The following is a 27,903-nucleotide window of genomic DNA, read 5'->3' as shown; positions in this document are numbered from 1 at the left end:
GGCACCGTTGGGTTATACGAATGCTTCAAGGCCTTCCTTCTACTAAACCAACTGCCTCCATTACCGAGATACAGGGCGCTCATATTATAAGGTAAGGTTATAAAAACCATCTTTTAAGATCATTTTAGTGAAAGTTTCATGCTTCAAGGCGTACCATTCACTGCTCAAATACTAAAAAACCTGCTTCCATTGAAGATATAAAGGGCGCTCATATTATAAGGTAAGGTTATAAAACCACCTTTTAAGATCATTTTAGTGAAAGTTTCATGTTCCTATCTCATAGAATTTAAGAACAATGATGAATAAATCATTTTCGAGCAAAATTTAAATGGCCGGCTGAATATATTACCGCAGGAGACGCAGCCGCGGAATTTAAATTACCGCGTCAAAGGGTTAGTCACTACTGGCAGGAAGTCTGAATGCTAAATATCCATTTTGGAATAGCGTAGTTTCCAACTCTTCAAGCATAAAACTACTGAATTTACTGCAAATAAATGACTGAAATTTCAGCACTACAACGTTGCACTCATTACTCTCCTCTGGGAAATGGTGACATGCTCGATATTGTTGCGTACAAGAATGTCTGACTGGCAGAAGACATTGTCTCTGACATTCTGGACTCAGGTAACCTATCAATTGTTTTCCACTTACTGGATCTTGTTAGAACTAGGAATCTTTCAGGCCCAGTTGAAATATTCACAAATGTGGAGCGGTTTCAAAGCCTGGCCTCAAAATTAATTTCACCTAAAACCCAAATTAACTCAGGAAGAAGCCAATAAAGCAGCCTGTAACTTTATTACTTCTATAACTTTGGTGCACAGCCTATCGACAAACAAAACTAAACTCTTGGACTTTAATAACAATCTACCTGGTCTGGAAAGACTGCTAGAACATAAGTGGAGGTAAAGGAAACTGGCAAGTAACCCATGATCCAGGATGTAAAATGACAGTAAAGTGGGTCACCAAAACCATCAAATGAATGACCTGTAGAAAGGCAATTGAACAATGAGAAACAAAAAGAGGGAACTGTGAGGTCACACCTAAAGCTCTGTGGCCTATTGTGAAATTGCTTATGGAAAGGGGTGGAGTGAAGGCACCAACCACTGTTCATGGACTTTTAGGAATAATATATCACCTGAAGAAGAAAGCCAGCATGATTGTGGATTGTTTAGAAAACCAGTTCACACCTCTTTAAATTTAAGCATACATACCAAAAGTGCCTGTGACATGACAAAACAGTTTTTCAGTCGTATCATCATATCGAGGTGGTGGATCAACAAGAGGAGGTGATAAGTTGCACAGAGCAGGAGCATAAACAGGCAGCCACTCAGGTTCTATAGCAGTGACACCTCTCATGTACAGTTTGGTGGTCTCAAAAACCTCTTGGTACACCACCCACTCTGGGCTCTTCTTCCGCAGTACTGATGCTGAGTGCATGAATACAGGCTCTTCCAGCTCAGCACATCTGTTAGATAATAAATTCAACCATAAAACTAATTCTCTGGTAACAGAAACTGAAAGAGTAAAACTGCAAATACTGAAGTCCATCAATGGACATAATCCTAATTCAGTTCAATCCAAGTGGAATCATCATAGCAAGATTCCCTCTTAGTTCATTAATCTTTATTTTATAAGGTATGAGAATGAAGAAAGTAGTCTTCTGGGATTTGGCACCGTGTATATGTGGCGTTAACCGACGTTTCGGAGGAACGTATCGCCTCCATCAGTCTGCTTTTACCGGTTCTCAAGGTCTCTTTGCTTGCAGATTCTTATATATTTTTTCTTCTACCCTGAAGATGGAGGCGATACGTTCCTCCGAAACGTCGGTTAACACCACATATACACGGTGCCAAATCCCAGAAGACTGCTTTCTTCATAGTCACCGCCGTGAAAGCCTCAAATCTTACAAGGTATGAGAAGCTTATGGTATTATAATGTCTATTTGTATGTCCTTGTATGGTGAATTTTGACAAAGTCTTATTCCTGCTAGCTTCATTATAAGACTTAAGCACTTGAAGGCAAGTAGGTATCATACATTCTTCCATGAACTTCTTGTTACACCATCCTATCACTGATCTTGTAAGAGGTTAGTTTCCAGGAAGTTTCATTAGCAAAGTTCTGCTGTAACATTAGATTTGAGGTTCTCATGTCAGTGACTTGAGTACAGTCTCCTGGAATGTTACAATATGTAGTCATGTAGAAGTTTACCTATGTTCTGGAGGAACATAATGACTCCATTTGCAGGGTCAAAAAGTAAGACAAGCAACAAGCAAGCAAAGTCACTGTGCTTGCTGCAGTCTACACAGTGTTACATCCCAGAATACAGTAATCTTCTGTTGTACTGTCTCCAATCCAAGTTACATGTCCTTGATTTTATTACGCCTGCCAAAAATAATGTTTTAGCTTATGGAACACACAACTCTTACTATCCTCTATTTCCAACATGCTATACTACCACTGCTGCTCCTGCTGCTGCTACCACCACCCACTTGCTACTACTACTACTACTACTACTGCTGCTACTACTACTACTACTACTACTACTAAACAACAACAAAAAAAGGAAGAATGAATAATTGAGCATCCCATTCTAAAGACACATCAGAGATAAACAGCACAATGAAATTTCCACAAAATCTAAAAAGTCTGAAATTCTGCTCACCTGTATGCATGTTTCCATTTCAATTTATCCTCATTTTCCTTTATTTCAGCTTCATCTACTTTATGTGCAACCTGATCAGGCATGCCTGCTAGCAAAATCTGTCGAAGTAATTTGGCCTGAGTGTCTGTTGGTGGAGCCATATTGGGGTCAACATATAGGTTAAGATCAGGCAAGTTTAAGTTGACCTCATTCGTTAACTGTAGTCGCAGTTTGCGGATCTCTGCAACTGCCTTGTGTCTTAACCCATTATCTGTGCAGAACTGTAACAGCTGACCACGTCTATTTGCAAACTCTGCTGCTCCTACTGCTCGTAAAAGCACCATTGGATCTCCTATAGCAAACATCAGAAGTTCCATATCAAGCACTGTTTGGGTCAGTCAAGTCTCACAGAATCAGAAATTCAGACACTTATCCATCAAGACATCCAAACAAATCTTTTCCTTTCAGACCCATGGGAAAGGTGACACTGATGAACAATTAACACATGCAGACTGATTCCTACAGCAAATTTTATGGAGTTTATTCCATATTTTATACATAAAAAATATGCAATATAATGTAATGTAATATCTTAAGATACAAATTAAATGTTGAAAACTTAAAAACATAGCCTAACCCATAAATTTACTAAAAGGTATGCTCCTTGAAAGCCATATGTTAATAGAAATTAATTTCACAACAATTTAAAAACATAATTTACATGAATTTTAATCTAGAATGTCATCAAATGATGAATAAAGTAAAAGGTAAAAAAGGTAAAACTGTCCCTGTAACAGGCCCATAGGGTTGTGAGATGTAGAGGCTCCCACATTTTCTAGAGCATCGGCTCACAGATGGTGATGAGGTTGTCAGCCTTACATGCTGGCTGCCAATTTACTCCCAGGAAGATTCCTGGCACTCATTTCTGTTAGAGGCTGAGTCGACCTCAGGGCCATAGTGCGACTGGAAGGATTAGGTCAATTGAAAAATCCACCTCATTGGGATAAAATGAGGAGTAAGGTAAGGTAAATTTGTCCCTACACCTGATTACTTAAGCAACGTGACATGAAGACATATGGGGGAGTGAATGTATAGCTTCCACCATTCTTGCTTTCAGGATTAGATTAAGGTGAGTGGTCAGCTTCATGCCCTAACCACCTTACCTCCAGTACATATTGGACAAGGGGCTCAGTGGGCCCTAGAGCCAGTCTGGATGCTGTGGAGAAGACAAAATCTTTTGTCCCTGCTGGGAATCGAGCCCTGGCTGTCCAGCCCACTGCTATAGCAACCGAGCTATCCTGGCTCATGGGTCATTTGCGAGAGAGATACAGTGAGTGCACGTGTGCGTGCAAAAGCACGCAGATGGATAGAATGTTGTAATAATGTCAAAATTCTAAGAGTGAAGTGAATATTAGCACATGGTTAACCAACACCAGCAATGAAAAGGTTAATAAATAACCACAAATACCTAAAAGCAATGAATTCCCAACTCCAGCCCACTTTCTTCTTGTCTGGCTCCACTGCATTCGTGTTTGTTTTGAATTTTCTATTTCACCCTGACAGTTTTGTACAAGGACCTCTAACAGCACTTCCTGAACAGACAGAGCAGCCACCATGCACACTGTGTAAGAAAGTAGGCCCTGCTGGTGACTCAGAGCCAACATTTTCCCAAATCGTGGTGCCACAGGGAATGCAGATATGGCATAACCCAGGGGAGTTACTCTGGAATCCCAGTCATCTGCAAGCAAAGTCACAAGAGTGAAAAGATGTGCTCCAGTTCACAGTAAACATTTCCTCGAACTTACAAACATTAATACGTGTGAATGAAGCTGTTCCGTACTTTAATGCTCCAATCATTCAGTCATGTGTATAAATCAGTCATCATTTTCAAGAATTACTTGTGGTGGTGAAATATAGTGTCTGTGCTCCCCAGAATATTCTGTGACATGATGATCAATTAATCTCCTATCAATGGTGAAGTGAGACATGATATTCTAAACCACACCCTACCCTAATGAAACCTGGTTCTCCTTAGAATACACCACTTAAGACAATGTCAAAATTAAAGTAGATAACAGAAAAAGATATACACTATTCAGTTTCATTATTTGGCTTAATTTAATCACTGGCATTACAATAGTACTGCTGTATATTATTATACATTCAAGATGTACTATTTTTCAGCATAACTATGATGCATTAATGACCACAACATAAATTTTCGCCACTGTGAAAACCTAAAATCTTGTACGGATGACTAGTTTTGGAACCTAATGTATTTATCCCCTTATCACCATGAACACAATCCCATACTGAACTTAGGGCGGGCATAACAAAAATTGTGTGTTGCAGAAATAAATAACGGCTTCAAAATTATAGACACTGAGAGATAATCTTACAAGGCCACAGTCAGCTTCAGTGCTTCAATTTTGAAAAACTGGGTTCAACACACAGAAAAACTATAGGAGGAAGATTCTCCAAAAGAAATAGTACAAGACAAGGTCATGGAGCCACTTATCAACCTGATGGAATCAAGTTCAGATGGTTCAGACAGTGATAATAACCTCTATTAAATTCAAGGTAATAAATGTCAATAATTATATTGTACAAATAATTATGATCCCTTAATTAAATGCTTAATAAAATGCAGTACTAGTAAATCACAATATAAAAAGCTCTGTCTTGCTTGGTACAGCAACCCACCAAGTTACATGTAGGCTCAAATGCTTCTTCAGTTGGTCAAGAAACTCTCCACCCTCTATGGATTCTGAAGGTTAACTGCCATGTTCACAACAGTCAGTCACTGGACCTATCCTGCGGAAGTTCAATCTGGTCTATGCCTTCAAATAGTAGGTCCTTAAGATATGTCTTAATTTATCCTTCCATGTAACCTGCATCTCCAAAATCAAGACACTGTATGGATTCTTCATTTCTCCCATGCATGCAACAAACCTCACCCATCATATTTTGCTTAATTCAATCTCCTTAACAGTACCTGGTGGAACATACACATTATGAAGCTCCTCATTATACAGTTTCTCCATCTTTCTGTTACTTTTAGAACTATGTTTCACCAATAATATCTCACCTGCACTGCACATTAAACGTAATATTTGCAAATCTGAGCTAATGTTGGGTGGTTGGTTGGTTGGTTTCCAATGGCTACATTTGGGATCGTTTAACCCATTTTGCTTCTTGCTTCCCAATAGAGAGCATTCAAGTTCTTGCTTTGTTGCATTTTGAAGAAGTTTGCACTTTTCTTTTGGGAAGCTTTGCCAGGTTTGTTGCACTTTTGCTAATGTATACCTCAGGCAGCATGGAAAATATAAAGGAAGAAACCCGCTCAGAATCATAACTTGTACTTTATGTGATTTAAATTTATGTTTTAAAAAATTTAAGCTCACAAAATTTGATTAGTGTGATGTTTTATATACACACTTTCTCAGTATGGTGTAGTCTATACAGCATATGGACATACATACTAATCTCATTACTGCTTGCAACTATTACTTAGGAAATTTATTTTCCACACCAGCAGATATCAACGGATGGGGTAGTGGGGGGACAGTTATGAGGAATAGGGAAACTTGCATATACATTGACACTTCACATCACTATGTAATATACTGACCTTTATGTTCTGATTCCTTCAAAGCCCCTAGAAGCACTAATCTCCTCTCTGCAGACTTTACTTGTACAATATCTGGAGGAGATGGAAATGGAAAATTTACAACTTTGTCAATGTTCATTGCTTTCATCTGCAATAAAAGGTCATCTACTGGCTTGCGTTGTATTTCTGGTGCAGAAAAATCTTCGAACTGGTCATTGAATACAGCAGATGAATACAACCTATGATAAATGGAGAACAAAAAATCAGTGAATAATATATATAAATGGAACCCAATGGAAATAATACAATTACTAAATGGATCCATATTAGGACACAAACCAACAACAAAAGATGTATCATGAAAAGTGCCCAATGATGATCCAACTGGATCAAAACATGTAGCAAATACAGAATAATAAAGTAATAATGGTGTGTCAACAGCCATATAATAGTACCATAATGTAAGTCATGATGGCATACCCCAGAAGAATAACAAAAGAAGATACTTTAATGTAAAGTTTAAATGCAGCATAATAATACTGAGAAAATAAAGTAACACTATAACTGTAGAACAAAAATTAAACAGATATAATAAAACTTTCATATAAAGAAAATTGGAAGATCAAAACTTATTGTTTATGTTGCACAGCAAGTCTTTTTTAAGGTGTCTAACTTTTCAAAATTTAGTTCATTTTGATTTCCTTGTGACTTCACAGACTTCCTTTGTTCACGTCACTATTTGAAGTTACAGTCCCATCATTTTCCTTTTCAGGAAAATCTCAATCAGGATAGCCAGTTTCAAAATTGAAATTGCACCCTGAACCTACAACACACAAAAACAAAAGTGCTGACCATTGTATTGTGAAATTCAGTAGCTACTGATACAAAAAAACTCCGACAGAATGATTATCTGGGGGTTAATCTACACAATTTCAAACACAATTCAGGTATACTGTGTGTTCTGCTAATAGGCCTATGAACTTTTTTTTTATTGCTAGTGGGGTGAGACTAAGTCCCTTGTACTGCGGCCACTTCTGGCCTATTGTACCAGCCCCAGATGATAGGTGAGGGTGATTGTGGAGCAATTGGTGGAATGAAGATTGGCAGGGGAAACCAAAGTACTTGGAGAAAACCTGCCCCAGTGCCACATTGTCCACTACAAATCCTCCTTGACCAGACCCGGGATCAAACCCGGGCCGCCGCGGTGAGAAGCCAGCGATTAACCGCTGGAGCTATGCTGCGGCCAGCCTATGAACTTACCTATAACAGTGTCCTGGCCCCATTCGTCCTGCTCTCCCAGCCCTCTGATTGGCTGCTGCCTTGCTGCACCAAGTAATAGTGAATGCAGATACACCTGTCACTTTATCATACAGTCGAGTCTTGACACGCCCACAGTCCACCACATACTTCACATTAGGAATGGTAAGAGAGGTCTCCGCAACATTTGTTGCTACAACACACAATCTACTACCTTCAGGAGGGGGTTCAAACACCTAAGAAAGATGAATGTTCAAATCATATACAGAGGAAAATCATTCAGTATGTAAGTGCAAGAAGAAAAACTTTGAAGAAAGCAGTCAAATCTTACACAGAAAAACTTTGTTAGCATAGTAAGTTCCAGAGTTACAAACATCCAACTTGGGAATATCCACACATGAATAAAGTCACACTACACTTGATATTTCTTTCAGGATGACTTTGGCTCTAACATAATAGTCATGGCTCATGAAGAGTCGTAATAAGATCATGGGTGCACAATGAACACAGAAGTGGTCTGAATGCTTGATATGAATGAAGTAGTTGGCCCCCAGTCCTAAGTTAATACTAACACCTTAATATTTCATAATTTGAATATATGGATGCCAAATCATTTGAATGTAGCAGTCATCATTGCAAACTACCAGTCACATGAAATTCTTCTGTTGTGCATGCAGCATCAACGAACCAGTTGGTGAGTGTTTTGCAGAAAATGCAAAACCCTTGAGTTAGGTTCAAATACAAGTGACTGGCACATATACTTTATGTAATTTTGCCAATACAGTATAAAATGTTATGGTCATGTTTTATGATTTGCGTAAAATCCTATACCTTGAACAATTGTACTGTGGGGGCACAATGAATGTAAAGACATTAAAGTTTCAAGTGTAAAACAAAGGAAATACTCACCAGAGCCTGTTTATTACTTGGAAGAAGGGAGTATAGAGGCAGTACCCACAATGGCTGACATGCTGCTAGTCCTCTCAGATTCAGTTGATCCTCATCTTCATCTGACTCAATATCCCCAAGATCATCTTCTCCCAGGAGATCTACTTCTGTGTCATCTCCTGGGATGACAGAGTAGTTATCCAGGTTTATATCTGGTAATGCCATCTCTCCCTTACGAATCTTCTTTGCCTTGCGAGCATTCTGAATTGCTTTTTGCATGTCCAGTTCCATTTCCTCTTCATCAACTACAACATCCCCTTCTGTTTCTATGTCTCTCTTTTGAGACTCACTTCTTGAAATCTGTCCTTTATTCTTCTTATTTTCTTTCCTCCTCCCATGGAATGGAAAAGCTCTTCGAAGTTTCCTCACCAAGACATTAACTTCTTGCTGTCCTGTTGAAAGAAATGTAAAATTTGTTGATAAAATTTTAAAACAATTTAAACTATTTACAATGAAATCTCTATTTAGTATTACTCCTGCAAGGGGAGATGTTAAATTTCAAAACTGAGCTCAGGAAAACCTTAAGTGGAACAAATCTGACATTAAGGTAACAAGCTAGGAACAGATAAATTAGACAGTATAAAGAAAAACCATATTCCAAAGAATATTATCAGTAAATGATAATTTTACCATGTTCAAAAGAAAGGCTATGTTTCAAGCACAGGATATTCGCTTTATGAATGTCCTGAAACTTTCCTTAAATACCTAAACTGAAATATCTGTATAGACAGCAGTAAAAAAATTAGTATATTTAATATCCAACTCCAATAAAACGCATGTAAAGGAGTTACGTATTGTGTACCTCTAACAATGGTACAACTTGGAATGCATAGTTCATGATATAAAGCAAGCACAGGATACATGATTACATTCAAATTAAAAGTTCATTTCATTATGTTGCATGTTTCACAGCTTTTTGTATATTCACCAATCATAATTTTGTAACATATCTAGGTGGAATGAAGATTGTGATCATGTTCCATCCTATGATCATGTTCCATCCTTCAAAGCTTCTTCAACTGTAGAATCGCTTGAGAACAAAGGCAGAAACATACTGTGGTACACAGACCCACTGCTAGGCAATGACTGTGAAACAAGCAATTATATGACAGCCACTGCTATGTAGTGGTTCTACCAACAGACATGAACACGAGAATTCCGTAGCAACAACTGCACTGCAACAGGGAAGTGGTGTTTCTTATGCAGTCTGTGCCAAGATGTTATAAGCTGGACAAGTTAGTCGGTATTGACACAATCATGTAAAATATCTCAGTGTAATCTCTGATGAGAGTATTACATGGAGCCTGCACATAGATGATTGAAGCCAAAAAGCCTTCAGAACATTTATTATAATCTACTCCCTGTTCAAAAGTGAGCATTTAAGCACAAACATTAAACTAACCCTCCATAAATCACTGATCAGATCAGTAATGACTTATGCTTGCCCCACCTGGGAATTAGTGGCAGACACCTACCTCTTACAACTGCAGCATCTGCAAAACAAGGTTCTCTGTGCCACTGGAAATTTTCCAAGGTGCACACCAGTCTGAAATCTGTACATGGCTTCTATGTGTTTACACTTACATAATAAAACTGAGCAGGGAGCAAGCAGTCATATAAAATCATGAGAATGGACATGTTCATAGCATAGGGCAAGGCGAAGCCAAACAGGGAATATAAGAGGCTTAAACTTGGTGGTAGTCAAGCTTATGACCATTCAAGTGACTAAGCTGCTGTCGTAGCATAATGTAAGTAAGATAGACATGATCTGCTTTGCAAAGCCTGACTGACAGTGGAATTGTATATAACGCACAAAGAAGAATTTTCAGTAACATGCTATATGTGTGATACATACACTTGAGAAATGCAAAGCCTATTCATAAGAGACAAACCCACCCTCTCATCACAGATGGTAGTACATAAGGACTATGACTGCAAGGGTTCAGTTGAAGAAAAGAAAATATATGGTGATGAGCCTCAAGGGGCTTGGGGCTGAGAAGAACTGATTGGCAGTAAACCACCAGTCGTCAAGTAACTCTGACTCTGGGTGTGGACACCAAGACAGACTGGACAGCTGACTGTTGGTCATAAAGTAACTTTGACTTTGACTTTGAAGGAGTGAGTGAAGAGGGACTTAGGAGGGAGTGAGGAGATGGTTGGTGAGTTAGTGAGTCAATTAAAGGACTGTTGGAGTTCAGTCGTTGTGAGCTGTTGCTGACAGAAGCTGGTAGCTGAGGCCAGGGATAGTTCGGGAACCCAGAGGAAGGGGAACCTCTTCCACTGGAAGCAGCTACCAAGCAATGGCTAGTAGAGACTGCAACAGACTGAAAGCACTAGTCTTTGTGTGATAGTGATTTCTGAAGTGCAGCACCAAGTTGTATAAGTGTGCAATAAATGTGATTATCAATGCAAACCCTATCTTACTTACTTACTTACTTTTTCATGGAGCTGAGCCCTTCTGGAGGAGTCGCCAATTCTGCAGTTACTCAAGAATTTCCCAGCGTTTTATGGAATCCGAAGGTTCATTACCATGTTCACAAGAGCCCTCCAGTAGTCCCTATCCTGAGCCAGATCAAACCAATCCATACCATCCCATCCCATCCAATCTCTCTAAGATCCATTTTAATATTGTCCACCCACCTATGCCTTGGTCTTCCCTGTGGTCTCTTTCCTTCTGGCTTTCCCACCAATAACCTATACGCATTCCTGTCTCCCCCATTCATGCTACATGCCCTGCCCACCTCATCCTCCTTGACTTGATCACTCTAATTATACTTGGAGAAGAGCACAAGTTATGAAGCTCCTCACTGTGCAGTTTTCTCCAACCTCCTGTCACTTCATCTCTCTTCGGTCCAAATATTCTCCTCAACACCCTGTTCTCAAACACCCTCAATCTATGGTCCTCCCTTAATGTCAGAGACCAAGTTTCACACCCATACAGAAACACACCAAAATTATAATTTTGTATATTGTAATTTTTAGTTTTTTGGAGTGCAGACGAGAAGACAAAAGGTTCTGGACTGAATGACAGCAAGCATTACCCAAGTCCAAATCCTGTCTACAGTCGCTAAAATCTTGACAATACTTTCATTTTAAGTATGGCAGAAAACAGAGGGGGGAAATATATATATATATATATATATAATTTCCAGTCTAAACTAATAAATTGGACTGACAGAATGTTATACTTTAAGATGAATGTTATAAGCCTTCCTGTCAAATTACTGATGACACACACCTATTCACGAAAAGGCAACAAAAACCACTTTACAATGGCTACAGAAAGTTCTGAGAATCGCAGTCACAATAAAGTACCATTAAGGTGGCTTCAGGATTGTAATAGACTAAAAATATAAACTAAAACTTCCATTCTAAGTCTCTAAAACAAAGAAAATTCTAAGTCCCTGTGAAAAAAAAAAGCCTTATAAAAGCATAAGGTTTGCTGGGAGCCCTTATTCCATTCCCAACAGTGCAGATATCATTGCTGGTAGTTATGGAACAGACTGTTAGCAGTGACAGAGATGTCTACGCTTCAGTCAGCATTGCAATCTTAACCTCTGACAAAAACAAATTTCCATTTTTGATAGCATATAATATAGTAAAACTGTAGCTTCATGTTTTTAAGTGAGGGTCAGTGGTAGGATTGTCCAGCTAGAAACATGAATTTCTTTCAAAGGTTCTACCCATTTGCTGCATTTGAGACCATTCAGAAACTCTGGTGGTGTATGAACAGAGAGGGAGAAGAAAATGGAATGTATAGTGGTAACATCCAAATAATATCTATTACTGAAAGTTATAAAGTGTGTGTCAAAACTATCACCCGCTGTTATAGTTGGTCAAGTTGTGACTGCTAGAAATGTATCTCTGTAGTTTAAAAGTGAACCTCATAATCATTATAATCATAATGATCACTGCGTTGCTCTGATACCAGTTGTGGAAAACATTTCATCCAGACAGAAGCAACATATTGTTTATCTGCCTCATTTAGTGTCTTAATGTGAATGTAGCTGTTTCCCCCCCACAAAAAAGTTATTGATATTAGGTATTTTTGATGAAGTCTACCTTCACAAATTCTCTATTAAAATTTCAACAGGCTTTATACTAGTATAAGACATAATTTTCTTAAAAAGAAATCTCATATTAAACACCACAATCAAGGCTAGAGTAGTAGTAGTAGTAGTGCATGGACTGAAAAAGTACTTAGAATTTCAGACTGAGGTTTTCATGAATTCTCAGCTGACCATAATAGAAACCTTGATATAGATGAGTGGATAATATTAAAGTGAATACACTTAACCCCCCCCCCTTCCTTTACAGTTTCTTTAGGGAGCAGTGGATTCAAGCACTAAACAGCGGAAAACATTAAATGAAGAAAATTTTAACACTGAGATTATAGTCTTGGATCACACTAACAGAATGTTAAATGACAGATAACCATAAATAAAGTAACATAAACGTGAACCCCATTAAAATAGAGAAGCTGTGATGATCTGAGTGGCTCAAGATGGGGTCCAATGACACATTGACGTGAACAATATTATGAACTTCAGGCTTCCATAAAAGGCAGAAAATTTCTTGAATAGCTGAGTGACTATCAGCTTTTCAAAGGACTCTGCTCCATTAAATTACATGGTGAGTTATTCCAGGATTTATCACATACCAGTAAGAAATATTAAAATTCCACCTTCAGGCAGCTGAGTATGAATCTTGCAGGCCTTGGTGAAAGCCTCTGCTACGTAATCAGCTGCTGTTCGCTTATTGAAATGGACTGTGACAGGAAACTGACGAGAATCCACCTTAATAACAGGTGGTGTGGTCTTGAAGAGGCGGGGGTTCCCAGTAAAATCTTCCAGTCTCAGAGTGGCAGACATGATGACAAGTTTCAGAGGGTTACCTCGCTTATTCCTCAGTGGCACAATACGAGATAACAGACCAATCAAAATATCTGTATACACACTCCTCTCATGAGCTTCATCCAAGATGATGATGGAATATCTGGACAGTAAAAAGTCCTGTAAAACCAAAAGTCACAAGCCTGAAATATTTATATATACATTTATCTATTTAATGATGCTGTCAGTATCTCAGACCATACAGCATTGCATGAAAGGAACATTAATGAGCAATGAACCAGAAAAGATTTGGAAAGAAGTGGTCATAGCCTATTTCAAGGCTTGTTCCAGCATTCATCTGGCGAGACTGAGAATAACCACAACAAATCTCAGTTAGAATAATCAGCGTCCTGGTAAAGATACAAACCGGGCACCTCCTACATATCAGAAACGTTACCACCTACATCAATTTCCTCACTACATATTCTTACAGATGACACACACAAGCCTGATTCAGTGAATAAGTGTCACAAAAAATGTTGCATCTAATATTTTGCATCCAACTAGGGTGAGTATACAAATATCAACCCTTTGACTCTAAACAAACCTGCTGCATACATAACCTTACACAAAGAGTTATATTTTATTAAATTAAATCAACTGTTACGTTAAGATCATGATTACTGCAATGAAGTCTTCTTGGATAATCAACTATATGAAGACCACCTGAGAAGACCTCAACGAATTCAGCAACTATGAAAGCTGCAAGTCTTGAAAATACAATCATTTATTCTCTTGTTCCCTTAATACAGTATGTCCATTTGCTGTAGATTCAAGATCAACTATGAAAGAGCTAATCAACAGAAGAGATTCTATAATGCACAGAGGCCTGAAATATTTTCCTTTGTATTTGAATACAAGTGATGATCTCAGTAAAATCTATATATCTATATATCAATGTACAGATCTGTGGCACAATAAGCCATTTTTAAGAACTTCAGCGAAATCCAACTTGAGCTTTTTGTAGAGTTTATACAGGATCAGTATGACCCAAAGTGATTTTCACCTGTTATTTTTAATGCATTCTCCAAATACCATATTTACTTAGTTAAGCAGTTATAGAAGTGTATGTAAGTAGATGTTGACACAGATATGACTCCCTGTAATGCATTTATTTTAACTGATCTGTGCAAAGAATGATAAAAAATATGAAGTTGAGAGACAGTGTTCAGTATCAATTATGCATTACAATCACCAACTTACGCTCTGGATTTCTTTTAGAAGTACACCATCCGTCATAAACTTTATTCGTGTACTCTCAGTAACATTGCCCTCGAACCTGATAAGGTAAGACACCTCAGAGCTTGACAAATTCATCTCCTCTGCAACTCGTTTTGACATGGAGATAGCAGCTACCCTTCTTGGTTCTGTTATGCCTATCATTCTATTATCTCTGAAAAGCAAATAACACCATAAAACCATTTTGTGCTACAGTTGTTCATCTAATCTGTGCTCATAACCTGATACATTGCTCACCTGCAATCACTTCCACTGGAGGTCATATCACTGAACAATTTGTCACAGCTTTCCAGAGGGTCATGGTCACTATTTGCAGTCAAGCACTGTGCAAGTTTCATGTAGGCTGTGCTTTGCCATTTTGCTGCCGGTGATTTTTAATTTCTTTGCACTGTGATTTCATAAATGGAGGACTACCAAATTGAACAAGGTTATGTTACTTGACACCGTGTTAAAAGTTTAAATTGTACTAGTACTTTCATAGAAATGACCAAAACTTAAGTATAAAAACTATTTCAAAATATGATACAATTTTATATGGCACAAGTGATTAAAGGGGAGATAATGATGGAATTTCAAAACTGAAGTCTTTCAACAGACATGTGCAAGAGGTGTTTAATAAGTAATATCTTTGGATCAGGTATGCTGTATTTATTACTTCAATGTCAATGTCCTATTGAACAAGGAACAGCAGACACAAACCTTTCACTTCTCGACAAAATTACCAAAGGCATTTGTCCCAGTGATCCACAACATGTTCATTTCTGGTGGAAGAGAAATTAGCTAATTAAATATGTGTTTGTGGGGGGCACATAGCAGTATAGTTGCTACAATGTAGAAGTTTGTGGGTTCGATTCCCAATGATGTCATAGATTTTTCAGTTGACCTAGTCCTTCCAGCCATGCTATGGCCCTGAGGTTGATTCAAACTCTTAACAGAAATGAGCACCAGGAATCTTCCGTCATGTCACATTGCTCATTCTGAGTAGACTATAGGCATACCACTATTTCTTCTTGTCCAAGGGGACATGCTGGTGATGTCTGTGCTCATCCTCGCAAATTGGCACTTCCAACATCGTGCTGTGGTTGACACTTCTTTTTTTGGTTTCGATGTTGTCCAGCCTTCCTTCCTCACGGATTGGGCCTCGTGCTACTATTCTCCAACAGCTTCCTCCTTGGTGCTATTCACTTTGAGCAGTTCCCTTGTAAGGTGTTAGCCAGTCAAAAGGTACTACCGTCATCCTCATTCTAGGGTGTCAATGAATCTGGTATAACACACTGCTGATTTGGAACACTATCTTGTAAGGGAAGGGCAAGTGGTAGCATAGTTGGTTCAAGGGCTGAAGGGTTGAAGCTTAGGAGACTCATTTGGTGTGGGTTAGGTGATATAACCACACTTGGTCACTCTCATGGTAGCCTGTGGAGTTGGCCAGCCAGTTGTAGTTAGGTTCCCCTTCAGTCACTGGTCAGCTTCAAATGTTGGTGGGCATAATAATGGATGTCATGTAAACAATCCATAAGATCTGCTGCATGGTCAATGGTAGGACGCTCCTTGTGGTAGAGTGCCATCATCAGGTCACAGGGCAGGTAAAGTTCTTCCCTGAACATTAGGTTAGCTGCAGTCATGCCCATATAGGGTCATGGGTGGAAGCCTTGTATGCAAGAAGATGGGCAATGTTGTGTCCCAAGCCCTCTGGTGCTTGTTGCTGGTGCTCCTTGACCATTTTTATATACCACTCCCCCATGCCATCCAACAGCAGGTGAAGGGGTGTGGTGTGTTTTACACACCCCCAGTCATTGCAACACCTGTATCAGACAGGACACAAAGTTATGGCTCTAGTCACTGTGAAGCTCTCACAGTACTCCTAAGCAGCAGAAAAATCTGGCCACCAGGACCTCTGCCACCATCAACGTCTCCTGGTTGGGAATGGTGTAGACTTCTGGCCACTTGGTGAAGTAGTCCATAGCAATCACAAGGCATCAGTTTCCTTGGTTACTCTGAGGGAAGGGACATGCTACATCGATGGCTATCCTCTTGAATGATGTACTGATGTATAAGGCTTTGGCCCCTGGTTTGCAGGCCTTAACTTGTTGTGCAGGTGTCACAGTGCTGGCAATACTTTCCAACATTATGTCATTCCTTCATATGAGAGACTTCCATTGGGACCAGTAGCCCTTGTATATAGCACTACAGTGAGGACTGTCTTTCCAGTCGAGGCACTGTCCAGTCTCTGTTTCTTCTACAACTGGATCCACATCTTTGTCACTCAGCTGCTCCATTTTTAGGGTGGCTGGGTTCCAGCCATCTGGGGCTATGACCATAAGAGCTAGCACTTGCTTAACTTCTGCCTGCACCTCAACTTTTTGACACTGAGTACATTCTTCTCACCATGGTCTGCAGGAGAGGGCATTGGTATTGTTGTGTTTCTGACACTGGCTGTGCTTGGAAGTTGTATTCCGGGTAGCACTGGATCCAGCAGGCTCTTTGTCCCTAGAGGCTCTTAAAGCTCATGAGCCAGGTGAGTGTATGCAAGTGGAACTCTTGTCCATAGCCTAGCAATGGATGACTTCTCTTGTTAAACTATTCTGTCATGTCACAGTATCATGGGAAACTGGGCTGTGCCATAGCTCAAGCAGTTAGTCGCTGGCTTCCCACCACGGCGGCCCGGGTTCGATCCTTGGCCTGGTCAAGTGGGATTTGTGGTGGACAAAGTGGCGCTGCGGTAGGTTTTCTCTGAGTACTTCGGTTTCCCTTGCCACTCTTCATTCCACCAATTGCTCCACAATCACCCTCACCTATCATCTGGGGCTGATACAACTGGCCAGAAGTGGCTGCAGTACAAGGGACTTAGTCCCACCCCACTAGCAATAAAAAAATCATGGGAAATTCAATTAAAAGGCACATCTGTTCTACAGGTCTGTCTCCAAACTGCTACTTCTATATGAAAAAACAAATACAAATCTCACTTTATTGCCAACTGACTCTCAAAGATTTGGTTAAAACAATTTCAACAAAATTTTCATTTATGCAACTGGTGCAAATGAACATTCAGAAATAAAAAGACATTGACATTAACTGAAATATCTTACATAATATTAAAGTGTTTCTCATGCATGCATGGACTCAGTTTACTCCTCAAAATCTGATAATTACATTAAAAACAAACCTTGCATAACCTGCTTCATATAAGAACTGAGGAACTTGGGTAGTCTTCCCACTGCCTGTTTCTCCAGCCAAAATAACAACAAGGTTTTCATTTACTGCCTCCATGATAGCCTGCTCCTCAGCCAGTATAGGAAGTTTGAGTCGACTCTCCTGAATTTTTGGATTCCTATTCACTGGAACAAACACTGCTGGTTTCCTTGTAGTATTTTGCTGCTTTTCCTTGAGTTCAGCATTGCCTCTCTGTTTTGATGCATGATTCTGAGGGTAAGATAATGTTTCAGATGACCGCTGACAAACAGGATCATCCTGTTTAGTCTTAACTTCCTGGACACAATCCTGTTCAACACTGCGGTCATGTATATCATTTCCTTCAGTCTCTTCTTCAACTTCTCTCAGATTGTCACTTCCTTCATCACAAGTATCATCATCATCATCATCATCATCATCATCACTGTCAACATCGTCATCGTCGTCATCATCATCACTTGAAGTCTGTAAAAATAAATAAAAGGTAAATGTAAAGTAGTCCCTGTCAGAAAGTCAAAGTATACCAAATAAGGATGATGAAGATGTCATGGCAATGATCAACACCGCCTCCACCACCATCCATGCCAGACATATGCAGTGTGTAGCTTGTGATCGCACTCATATGAAATACATAATTTATTTCAACTTATTGTGATATGACATGTGCCTGTGCTTTACTCTGGATGTTTTGTGACTTCACCACCTCCCGGGCTTCTAGATTGTTCTCAGACTGTCCTGAAAACACTGCTGGCCTGATGTTTCCAGAATGAGGATGCCTGAATAAAAGTATTCCGTAGTTTGTGAGCTGTGCATTTCAGTGGAGTCTGATCATGCGCTTAAAAGCAGCATACAGCGTTCAAGTGTGGAGAAATAGTGCATGCTGTGAAACGGAAGTAGTGGGTTCCATGCTGGCAGCAACAAGTCAAGAGAGAATAGTACAGTGACACTGAGTGAAATACTGGCAGATTAAACAAGGCATCATCAAGATCTTAAATGGCTAATGGCATTTGAAAACAACTGTTCTAAACCAAAGTAAATATTATATTATTTCACTATATCTGGGATTTCAGTATGAAAATATTACAATCAAGATACAACCTAAAACAAATTCTGGCTTTTCTCCTGATGAAGGAACTGAACCCTGGTAATTACAGCATCATACTGGTATCATCAATGATGATTATACTAGGTTCATGAGATGCAGTGTCAGGATTTCTCAGTAAATTCCAATATTTGTTCTACTAAAAACTTTCTGACTGTGCAGTCCTTTCACTGGATAAGACTGTAATACTGATGTGACATTAAACTGTGTTCAGATATCAAACATAAGTATTTCTTTTCAGACATATACAGAAGTCCTTAACCTCACCGACTGATTCACAACAATCAATTCATGGCAACTAGTGTACAGCCACCCTCAAGACAAATATGAATTTTGCACAGAATCAGTATGGCTGATGGCCAATAACATTTGGAATGAAGTACATAGTTACACTTCACATAAGACAGGAGGTGTTCATAATGTCATCTCTCTATATACAGACATTCCTCATACCAGTGAAATAGGTTCTAGTTTACTATTTTTCACACTGCTCTGCAGAAATATTCACATTCTCTGTGAATGTTTTCTTTTACTTCTTCTGTTCAGGAGTTACCCTTGTAAACTTTGTCCTTCATACAACCAATTAAAAAATCATGATTAAGATCAGGTGAACATGCTGACCAAATACCACTGCTCATAATTCTGTCCCTTAAGACATCAGACAAAGCCTACATAGACATACATGCAGTGTGGGCAGTTGCCGAGTCTCGCTGAAACCAGTCATAGTCTGTCTTCTGTTAACTCTGGAAAATACTGCCTGAGAATCATCTGTACATAGCTTTTGTAATTATGGTAACTGTGTCATTAAAACCACAAAGACCAACAATCCCTCTTGCACATATAGCACACCAGACACCAAATTTCATTAAATGGAGTGGGACTTCGAAAGTGAAATGTGGATTCTGTGAACTCCAGTAGTGTTTATGTATCCCTGTAAGTGAAACCGTGCTTCATCAGAAAGAATGTCAATTGTAGATCTATTGCATCTTCAATGACGGACCGTAGAAACCAACCGCAAAAATGAATTCTGCTGCCTGGATCACGAGGCCACAAGGCATGGGTTGCTGTTGTTTTAGAAGGTCTAAGCTTCAATAAGTATGTTACCCTTCTTGCCCTTGACTTTGACAACCCAGTCTCTTGAGCTAAGCATATTAATGACTTTCTAGGTGTATGTTCAAGCCTGAGTCTTGGGTCATCTAATTTCTCCTCAGTAAGCATTCAGCACTTATGTTTCTGAGTCCTGTTGATCTAAGTTTATTCACCAAATTGTAAATTGTTCATTTGCTGGGAGCTCTTTCATCACAGAATTCATACTGGTATTTTCACTGATACTTTGTTGCAGATCTTTATTTCACATAGCTGTCATACAAAAATACACATTGCTTTGAAGTATACCACGCCATGGCATAACACACTGCTCATTTGGCTATAACCAAGAACAAAATGGCTACTGCAGCTTATAACTTATAACTGCTGCCCACAATCAACAAATAATGAACAGATTTCTCTGCATGAACTGCACTGCTTGCCATGAAACACAATACCATGAAGCAGTCAATCAAGTTAATAACTTTCCCGTAGAAGCAAATGTGTTTTAAAGACTGCTTAAATAAAAGTCTTACCTCAAATCCTACAACATTTGGATCCTTGCCTTCTGAAGTTTTGTTTACCTCAGTACCCATCATTAGTAAGCGCTTACGTTTCCGACTGCCAGAAATACTGTTAATAATCTGCACTTCCTCTTCATTTTTATCATTTCTCCGCTTTCGTGTAATTTTATTATCAACCTTCTCCTGCTCAAGGAAGTGTTTTTTCAAACCCTTCGTCTGAATAGATGTTATGGATGTTAGTTGACTCAAATATTGTGGCTGTAGCTGAACCTTCGACAAAGCTTCCAGAAGTGCAGATCTCTATACAACAGGCAAAAGCAAGTGTAGAAAGTTCATGTCTCATGACCTAAATACACGTCACAATTATGCACAAATAACTAATGAATTACTGGAAAATGTGAGAAATTGTAAATATCTGAGAATTAAAGCAACATATCAAAATTACAGTCATCACACTAATTCACAAAACTAGGAGGAAACTGGACTTTGGGAATGATTAATACCATTCAGGTCATTAACATTTATTTTCCTACCTCCTACCTAAAAATCTAAAGATAAAATTTATAAAACTATGTTACCTGTCTTATACAGGTGTGAATCTTGGCCTTTCACCCTAAGCCAGGAATGGTGAACCTCTGGCACAAAATGAAATATGCAATGACACCACTGATTACAGTGTGTCTATACTAACATCTGAAGCCACTTTATAATTCAGTAGTTCACCAACCGTAACTCCATTTCACAAGGTACATTTTTGTGGTTACTTTATATACGAGGGTTGGAACTTCAATAGTGGCAACACTGCTGTAGAGATGCCATGCAACGGAACCAAATAATGTCACTTATACCACATGTTAGTTACATACCTGCCTTACCTCAGAGCAAATGGACTCTCCCTTCCCACATCATGCGCATGCGCTGTGACGAGAAGAACAGAGCCTCGTGTTAGCTGGCTGTAATGCAGTGTTGTCACAATGTTTTTGAAACAGGAACAATGGAGTTGGATAAAGATTGAATGTGCCAGAGGCCGTACAGCACGACAGTGTCATCAAGGTCTTCAAGAGACTTGCGGGGAATCTGCATTGCCTTACAGAACAATGGCAAGGTGGTAAAAGCCTTCAACAAGGGACACCAAAATGTGGCAGACATGCGTCGGTCAGGTCGTCCTAGTGTCAGTGAAGAAGAAGTGTATGCTCTTTCTGCATTACTGGAGAGTGATCGACGCCATACGATTTGTGAGCTAGCCCAAGAGACAGGATTAGCACATATGACTGTTCTTCACATTCTGAAGGAACGCGTGGGCATGAGAAAAACTGCATCATGTTGGGCTCCGGACGATATGACGGAAATGCAGAAATGGCAAGCTGTGGCTGATTTGTTCAATCAATGGGGCTGGGAAGTGCTGTACCATCCACCATACTCCCTGGATTCAAGCCCTTGTGACTTCAACTTGATTCCTAAGATGAAGGAACCACTTTGTGGCTTTCGCTTCAGAACCGTTCCAGAGATTCTTCAGGCCGGAGACCGATCCATTTGAACTATCAAAACAACAGGCGCTGCTAAAGGTATCCTACAGCTTCTACATCGCTGGCAATGGGTTGTACACAATTCTGGTGACTACATTGAAGGACGGTAAAACTTCGAAACCTGCATCTATTTTGTATCAGTTGTAAATAAATATTTGCCACTATTAAAGTTCCAACCCTCGTATTTCATCCCAAATACCAAGAAGTAGTCCCACTGTACCCAGAAAAAGGTAGCTCAATTGTAATATTTTACTTGTTATTTTGAACTGATACAGTCAAATTTAAGAAGCCAGCATTCACATAGAGTGCATTTTGTGTTGCTGTCAAAACTACACACAATCCAATGTGCACTGCCAGAGATCCTATTATGTCCAGCAGACAGTACTGGAACAATGGGGATAGCAAGCACATCTTATTGGTATATAACTCTCGATACAAATCTGGCATCAAGCAATGAAAAGAAAATGTCATGCTGTGTTGGAGGGGGGGCCGTGTTCACTGACATTTCAGAGAAAGGTTTTGCCTACACCTTCAAGTTTGTAGATATGCTAAATAATGGGCCACATGCCTCACAGCACTGCAACGAGTACAACCAAAACACGTGCTGAAACCATTTTCTGGTGGCACTGTTAATTTTATGGTTGGAAAGATTACTGATTGATTCTTTAGTTACTGAACAATACTCTTCATTTACAGAAGTTATGTAATGCCCTTCATAAAGCACGCTGATCAAGTGTGCCTGAGAAAATACTGAGAATATTTGTACCTAAGAGTGGTGAAGTAACAGGAGGAGGGAGAAAATTACATAATGAAGAGCTTCAAATAGGATTAAGTTTATCAAAGTTAGGATGAGGCTGGCAGGTCATACAATACAGACAGGCAGATAAAAATGCATAACAAATTTTAGTTCAAAAATGTGAAGGGACAAGGCCTCTTGGGAAAGCAAAGAATAGATGGGAAGGATAATATTAAAAATGGTTCTTAAAGAAAGAGAGCGTGAAGGTGTGGAATGGACTGAAATGTTTCATAACAGGATCAGATATATTAATTTCAGGGCACACTTCTCAAGAAAAAGTTTGAGTTGAAATGATCTGTTTCACATGGTGTCAAATGAATATTTAATAGTTGTAACAACATGAAGTATGCCTCATTTTACTCTGGTAAAATGTCACGGGACTTCAAGAGTCACAACAGTCAGAGATGGTAGACCTGTGACATCAAACTAACAAAAACTACTACATATGCAAAAATATCCTTAGTTAAAGTACATGATTTAGATAAGTGAATGGAAACGCCTTCAGAATATGGTGACAAATGCACTTACATTTCTGATTTAAAACGAAGCTGGATTATTCACATAATAAGTTTAACATGCTGTCCACTCAGCTATGAGTGGTGTAATAGTTTATTCTGGGGGGCCTCACGTTGGGCACCACTTGTTACATATAATTGTTTTACTTTACTTGGTACTGTTGCGGTCACATAATGAACAGCATTTGTAACAGTTTAATTTGTGCTGCCACTCACTGAGCAACCACTTGTAAGCGTAGACTTTGGTTGCTCTGGTAGAACTGTTTTTATGCTGGGCACTCTTTTTCTTTCATTGGAGAGCATGTGACTCTTTTCAGGATCTTTTGCAGGCCCTGTTCAGGCAGGTGGAAGAACAACTACTTCCACTTAGCATCTACCTCATAAGCTAGTTGCACAAGATTTCATCATTCAATTAATGCATAACTACAAAAAAATTATTATCCAAATTTAATTAAATATAACTGATTAAATATAATATATATGTAAATAAGCAGTAGAAGAATACGAACAGTTACAGGGGCTTTGATCAACCAGAAGTTTTATCTGTTACATTACGCTCTTCTGGGATGTGATACCATGTAATTTTCTAGACAGGAATGGTGTTTTCGAGAGTATAAGGGACTTGAAAAATTATGAAGTACCAGGAGAAGGCAATATCTGTTCTGAATTAACAAAGTACAGAGACACAGCACTGTGGTAGGATATACAAGCATAAACAGAAGTAATATGGATCAGTGAAATTATGCCAGAAGGCACACTGTTATAGTATGCCCACTTCACAAGGGAGCTGATAAACTTGATTGTAGAGACTACAGGGAAATATCATTACTGAATGTAAATTATAATAGTTTAACCAGTTCTTTTAATGATTGGTTTCACACAGTGAAGAGATTTTAGGCAAGAACCAGTGCAGTTTTAGTAGAAGACTTACAACTTAAGATTCTTCATCTAAAATCCAGATCACAATGGAAATATCATGTGCAACAAATGGAAGACAGGTGGATTCTGAAGAAAATTCTAACATACAGTCCAAAAAAGAAGATCAAACACAGGACGCCCACAATTAAGGTGGAGGGACCAGCACAGAACAGATCATGTATGGCCTAATCATTGATGGTGATGGTGGTGGCGGCAGTGGCGGTCGTGGTGGTGGTGGTGCAGATGATGATAATGATGACGGTGATGATGATGAAGATGAAGGCGACAACAACTTATAGCTACTGATAAGCTGTTTGCATGGAGATTGGTAATCCTGAAGGCCTATGAATTTTGTACTGATTTACACTTAACTGCTCACTGATTTTAAGGAACCTTATAAGATGTGATAGTCGTAGAATATCTACACCAAACTTCAAGGGATTTTAAATCCCTGAGAAAGAGGTTACTGTGGCAAAAATTATCCTCAGGGGTTCAAAATGCAAGCTTACAATTCAAGGACAAATGTCAAAAGAATTTTAATGTGAGAAGGAGACTCAGACAGGGGGAACTTAATCTATAATTCTGTTTAATATATATTTGGATAAAGCAATAATAATTGTTGGAATTAACTCTAGTAGGAGCATTTCTAATAAAATGGAACAATGTTCATTATATGCAGATGATATGGGGACACTAAGAAGATTAATGAAAGTGACTGAAGAAGCTCCTGGGGGGAAAATGAAACTGGTGAAGAAATCATGATGGCAATCACTCAAAGCAATCCATGTTATTATGGCTAACAGCATATTTCTGAGTCTAGAACTGCATGCAGAACATCGAAATAATATATACTAACACTGTCAAACAAATTGTGACATATGGAAGTGAAATTGTTCCATGATTGAAAAGGGAAAAGTTATATTAATATGTGGGAAAGGATAACTTTGAGGAACATGTATGAACCAGCAATAACATGTTGGAGAATCAGAGCTAAACAAGAACCAAGGGAACTGTATGAAACTCTTGATCTGGTACCATACACTAAAAGGAGAAGGTTGGAGTGACTTGAACATCAGATCAGAACAGATCAGAATCGATCAAACAAGGGTGGCTATGAAAATTTTTGCAAGTAAGCAAGATAGCAGAAGAAAGGTGAGAAGGTCCAGACTGAGACAGCTGGAAAATAAATGGAAAGATTTAACATAGGTGGAAATAAACTGATGCAGGCAAAAGGCAATAACAGAGAAGAATGGGAATCTGTCATAAAGAAGGTCAAAATTCTTAACACTGGGGCATACAAAGAGGGATAATCTAAAAGAGTATTGGTGAACAGATCCATTTTTAGAAATTCCCATTTTCAGCAAACTAATGAGCCATAAGAGATTTGAACAAATTTGGTGGTGTTTGCACTTCAATAATAATGGACTGCAACCATAATCAACAAGCAGGCTTTTCAAAATTCAGCCCTTATTAAACTTTTTCGCTCAGAAATTTCAGAGAGTTTATAAGCCAAACCAACAACTGTCTTTGGACGAATCTGTGATTACTTGGAGGGGAAGGCTTCGTATGAGAACACATAATCCTGGCCTACTTGTTCGTGTAGTTACTGAAAGCACTTCAGGCTATATTGGAAATTTATAGATTTATTCTGGTGAAGGCAAAAAATTACAAGAAACTATTATTTCCATTTTGGAACCCTATCTTGATCAAAATTACCATGTCTATCAGGACAATTATTATAACAGTGTGGTAACTGCAGAATACCTTCTTTAGAGAAAAGTACGTGTTTGTGGAACAATTAGGGTGAACAGAGGCCTTCCTCCAGATCTGAAAGAGGAATGTAAATCCCTGAAACATGGTGAAACCACATTCAGGGGGAAGGGGGATATTCTTCTTCAGTCCTGGAGGGATATTCGTGTTGTGAATATGATTTCCACAATTCACAATTCTAGCATGGTTGATATTCAGAAAAGACATGGACAAGTAAAGAAGCCTATTTGTATTTCTGAGTATAATATGTTCATGAAGGGAGTTGATAGAGTCGATCAATACTTGGCCTATTATTTTCTTCCTAGGAAAACAATAAAGTGGACGAAGAAAGTTGCCTTGTGGCTTATAAATTGTGCCATTTTCAATACATTTTTGGTTTACAAAAATCTAAACCCTGATTCAAAATTGAAATACAAAGCATTTCTGATGAATGTGGCAAAGGCCTGGACTACAGACCAGATGGTGGCGGCAGAACCAGAGTCAGACACAGACTCCCACCCCACGGAGGCCTCATGCGGACCCCCCTGGGCGACTCTCAGGTCATATGCAGAAACATACCCTTGTGAAAATTGTGAAGAGTGAACATTCCAAGGGGAAGATCCTTCTAGGCAATGCTGTATTTGCACAGTTAATAAAGGGGAATGTTTCCAGAAATATCACACTCTCAAGCACCTCTAGGAGCATTGGTAAGTGTTCTCCAAAAATTTTAGTTCATAAAATTAATTAGGAAATTTTATATTAATTTTTAAAGTGAACAGTGCACAAGTTAGGGTAGTAGGTTTAAAAGTGCTGGTCCGCAGGGTGATTTAAATAATTAAATTGTCAATCTGCAAACTGTTAAGCGTACCATACAGTCAAAGAGCAGTAATAATGCCAAGGCACAATGAATGTGGCATATGGAACATGGTATGATGTCACCATATACTATACTGAAGGTTAGCCTGATGAATGAATATGTGAACTGAAAAGTGCAGAAAATTACATTATTATATAGTTAAGCAGTGTTATATAAAGACCATGCAGATGATGGGAGGGAATGCAGGAAGTAAAAGACAGGGATCTATGAAACCATACTTATGGGCAACAACATTATTTATTTCTGCTTACCTCTTCTCAGCTGTTATATTAAACATAATACCATTACCCTCGTTAAGGTTATAATTTAATTCTGGACACTTACGTTTTCTTTTTTCTTCTTTTTGTCGACAATCTTTTGTAGACGTTTTCTTTGAGTTTTGGACAAAATTTTTTTCACAGTAACTGTATCATTTTTCGTCTTAGTCCTTCTCTTTTCTGACGGGATAACCAACGCATTGCATTCGTCATAACTGTCACGCAGAATAACACTGTCATCTATTTTAATCTGAAGAAAAAAATTAAATTTCTTATTAATGAAACTGTTTCTGCCTTACAAAGCACACTAAATTAGGGTTAGGTACGTTTTCAATAATGGTTCCATTTACCTTGGCAGTTGATGAATTATCTATAGCTGTCTGCCCAACTTGTCTGGATTTCCAATTGAAGCCCTTCCTAGTCTTCCCCATTATAAAACTTATTTCACGTAAAATTTATACGACATACACAGGCAACGTGACAAAACTGCACCGCCACGCCGTAACAACACTGACAACGAGTTTACTAGTTGGCAACATTTACTGCTCAAGCATACATTATGCTGCCATCTCTACGCACGTTTGATGGGTCCAAAGACTGATTGGACAGGCAATAGCGGCCACTGCCAAATGCTCGATCGGTAAAAAATAAGTGCTTGGCAATTCGTCCATGCAACGTGTCCAACTTCTCACCTCTCATCATGGTATGGCACGGCCTGTGGTTGCCGATTAAGAGCAAAGAGTATGATCATCAAAGCCAACAAACTTGGGGCTTGGA

The 27,903-nt window shown here is 38.9% G+C and overlaps 1 protein-coding gene across 1 annotated transcript in view; it reads right to left on the bottom strand.

The window, feature by feature from the left end:
- Positions 1–27,635, bottom strand: part of LOC111874339 (probable ATP-dependent RNA helicase kurz) — a 37,035-nt gene extending 9,400 nt beyond the window's left edge. Inside the window, exons 1-12 of the mRNA XM_023869758.2 lie at positions 27,477–27,635; positions 27,194–27,376; positions 20,501–20,788; positions 17,751–18,241; positions 14,552–14,741; positions 13,117–13,468; positions 8,418–8,848; positions 7,512–7,744; positions 6,273–6,490; positions 4,110–4,379; positions 2,663–2,993; positions 1,212–1,465 (exon numbers count right to left, since the gene is read on the bottom strand). Of these exons, the coding sequence (XP_023725526.1) occupies positions 1,212–1,465; positions 2,663–2,993; positions 4,110–4,379; positions 6,273–6,490; positions 7,512–7,744; positions 8,418–8,848; positions 13,117–13,468; positions 14,552–14,741; positions 17,751–18,241; positions 20,501–20,788; positions 27,194–27,376; positions 27,477–27,557 (3,322 nt within the window). The 5' untranslated portion in view covers positions 27,558–27,635. The remainder of the gene's footprint in view (positions 1–1,211; positions 1,466–2,662; positions 2,994–4,109; positions 4,380–6,272; positions 6,491–7,511; positions 7,745–8,417; positions 8,849–13,116; positions 13,469–14,551; positions 14,742–17,750; positions 18,242–20,500; positions 20,789–27,193; positions 27,377–27,476) is intronic.
- Between the last annotated feature and the right edge of the window lie 268 nt (positions 27,636–27,903).

The sequence above is a fragment of the Cryptotermes secundus genome, unplaced genomic scaffold (assembly GCF_002891405.2).
Source record: "Cryptotermes secundus unplaced genomic scaffold, Csec_1.0 scaffold49, whole genome shotgun sequence".
Taxonomy (NCBI): Eukaryota; Metazoa; Arthropoda; class Insecta; order Blattodea; family Kalotermitidae; genus Cryptotermes; species Cryptotermes secundus.
This window is presented reverse-complemented; position numbering and strand designations above follow the sequence as displayed.